This window comes from Cucumis melo, chromosome 4, assembly GCF_025177605.1.
Source record: "Cucumis melo cultivar AY chromosome 4, USDA_Cmelo_AY_1.0, whole genome shotgun sequence".
NCBI classification, from domain to species: domain Eukaryota; kingdom Viridiplantae; phylum Streptophyta; class Magnoliopsida; order Cucurbitales; family Cucurbitaceae; genus Cucumis; species Cucumis melo.
The window spans coordinates 1,153,039-1,156,266 of record NC_066860.1 but is presented as its reverse complement, the minus strand read 5'-3'; the positions used below and the strand labels follow the sequence as shown (position 1 = coordinate 1,156,266).

At 29.1% G+C, this 3,228-nt stretch overlaps 1 protein-coding gene across 1 annotated transcript; it reads left to right on the top strand.

Annotated features, from left to right (window-relative positions):
• Nucleotides 1-263: 263 nt before the first annotated feature.
• Nucleotides 264-2,446, top strand: LOC103503563 (transcription factor MYB39). Its single transcript, XM_008467776.3, has 3 exons — nt 264-687; nt 972-1,628; nt 2,077-2,446. Exons 1-3 carry the CDS (start codon nt 425-427, stop codon nt 2,087-2,089), a joined length of 933 nt encoding a protein of 310 aa, XP_008465998.2. The 5' UTR covers nt 264-424; the 3' UTR covers nt 2,090-2,446.
• Nucleotides 2,447-3,228: the final 782 nt, after the last annotated feature.

Sequence of the window (3,228 nt, the reverse complement as noted above, 5' to 3'; positions counted from 1 at the left end):
ACGACCATTTATAAATTGACACGACGACTAATATCAACCGTGTACATACTAATGTCGTCGAAATACCATTATTGTATTAGAAAAAGATATATATTTTTTGAACATACAATGAAAGTTCAAAGGGATACAACATTGAAAATTGTGGGAAAGGGGGAAGGAAATTGGGTATTATTTGATATGGGAAGAAAAAAAAAACTATACCTAATCCAACAATTTGGTGCTATTCATTTGTTAGTATGTTAAACTCTTCACAAAGGTAACCCATGATATCACCATTTTGAAAAAAGAAAACACTTCATCTTTTGCTTGAAGAGGCTTTAATTTTTCCTCTATAAAAGTGTCTCCAATTTCTATTCATTTTGTTCTTCACCAAAACCAAAATTACAAATTTATCAGTGTTGAAATTGTTGTTTGGGATTTGAAAATGGGAAGATCTCCTTGTTGTGATGAAAATGGTGTGAAAAAAGGGCCATGGACTCCTGAAGAAGATGAGAAGTTGATTGAATTTGTGGCTAAAAATGGCCATGGAAGTTGGAGAAATCTTCCAAAGCTTGCTGGTTTGAATAGGTGTGGAAAAAGTTGTAGGTTAAGATGGACAAATTATCTTCGACCTGATATCAAGAGAGGAAAATTCTCCGAAGAAGAAGAAGCATCCATTATTAAGCTTCATTCACTCCTCGGAAATAGGTATTATTCAATTTCTCTCTCTTTTTTAATCACTACTAAACTATGAAAGGCTCGACGACGTGTGATTATTTATTGATTTTGAATTACTTCGATTGGAAATTATGATAATACAATCCATATACCAAGTAGGGTTCTTGATATTATTTGTGTGATATACAAATTAAGCAAAGAGGGTTAGGATGAAATTTAATTTTTTATTTATATTTATTTGTATGTTCTTAACTTCTTGCTTGCGAAAATTGATTACAATAAATTTAATCTTTAATTATTCATTACTCTTGTAGGTGGTCGAAAATCGCTAGTCATCTTCCCGGGAGGACGGATAATGAAATCAAGAACTTTTGGAATACCCATTTAAGGAAAAAGCTTTTACAAATGGGAATTGATCCAAACACACACAAGCCAAGAACAGACCTAAATCACTTTCTCAACCTATCTCAATTGTTTAATAATGGGATACCAAATCCTCTAAATAGTGATCATCTCAAGTTGCAAGCAGAAATAGCCAAACTCCAGTTACTACAAAATCTTTGCCAACTTCTAAACCCAACCACTGCAATTCCTACCACCATTAACAACAATAATGGACTTCAAAACCCTAACCCTAGCCAATTTCAAGCTGGTTCTTCTTCAACCGGTTTTGCGCAGGTATCGGGGTTCGAAGATGGGGACAAGATTAAAGCTAATAAATTGGAAGAAATGGGAAGTTTTGATTACGTTATTCAACCTGAGAATTATTATCAACTTCCTCCATTGATTTTAGAATCTCCTGATGGTTCGACTTCAAATGTTAACCAACAAATCGAGAGTATTGAAACAAATCCATTGTGTTTCTCCACCAATTCAAACTCACCTACTCCATCCTCTTCTATTTTTGATAGTTTGGAGTCTTTGATGAATGATGATGAAGCAAGTGGATCATACTGGAAGAATATTCTACAGTAAGTATCATATATCACCCAACCACATATTTAAGTACTGTATTAAAATCACTACTAATAAACTCAAAAGAACAAACCCAATATACGGTTATGACAAATCATTTATTTTGTTGTGAAATTTAAAAAAAAAAAAAAAAAAGAAGAAGAAGAAGAAGTCTAAATTTGGTTCATTTGTATTCTTTGAGATTATTAATTTGTGCCTAACATATCATGAATATATTTTCTTCTCCATCAACTTTTTCTATTCATTATTTAGCATTTTCTAAGGTGGGTTTTAGAAAAAGCTTTAGCCTTTAAGGGTGGGTATAGCTTAAAGATTAATTAGAATAATTTATTTGAAACCCAAACAATTTTAAGAACAATAATTATTTGTATTATTCTTCGATTGGATTACATAATTTCTCTCTCTTAATATCTTTGTTTCTTATTCTTGCCATTTCTTTTGCAGATCAACAATTTGATATATCTCACAAAGCTTTCAAAAAATGGAGAGTTTAATTTATATACACAAAGTGGGCATGCATCTCATGATTTGATTTAGAATATGGGGTGTTTGAAGGATTATATTATGGTGTGGATTGTTAATTCTTATATATATTCTTTTTTTCAAAACCCCTTTTTCTCTTTTTAATTATATATAGTGTTCATATAAATTTTCAATGTACCTCAAAATCAATATGTAATATGCCAAACAAATATCCCAAATAGGGTTATATAGGATTTATATGTATAATTAGTTCATTGCATTAAATCTTTATATGCATTTTGTTTTATTTTGTATACAATATCACCATGATAATAATACTTGAAGTTTTTTTTTTATATATATATATATATATATTTATTTATTCTTTAATTCTTCATCAAATTCAATTTGTAATATACCAATTTTCGATAATATAATTCTCATCAACCAAACAGAAAATAATTAGGAAAAAAAAACACACATTATTTAATCGTAAACTACAACGTTAATCAATGAATCATGTGACGACGGAGAAATAATAAAAGATTAAATTTTTAGTTTTTGTAACGACAGAGATTTACTTACCCAAGAAAATGAAAATGAAAATGAATTGTGTGTTGACCTTTGACATTGGATTGGAAGTCAAAGTTGGGATAGAAAATATTATCAAGGCAGCAACCCAAGATCAAAAGAGTACTATAAAATTAACCATTAGAATATCAACAACAATAACGATATTAAAGTATCAATTTTACGAACGTCGTAAAACTTAAAATATCATTTTGATCGATTCTATATTTGAATTTTGTTCAATATTGATAATTTCAATTGTTTGGGTTTGTCATAATTTAAACAAATCTTTAGAAGATATATATTCTCTGCAATTAGTTGCGAAAATATATCCAAATTGAAGAAAATTTTACTTTCGACTAAATTTAAGATTTATTTTACGGTACATAGAATACAATATTTAGACTATTGAAAGTATAAAGGATTAAAATAAAACAAAATTAATCTATAAGTATAAAGACCAAAATGATATTTTATCTTACTATAAATTATGGTAACGTGTTAATTAAGGGGCCATGAATAAAATATCATTGTCAATAACGATATTGAGGTTATGTTGTATAT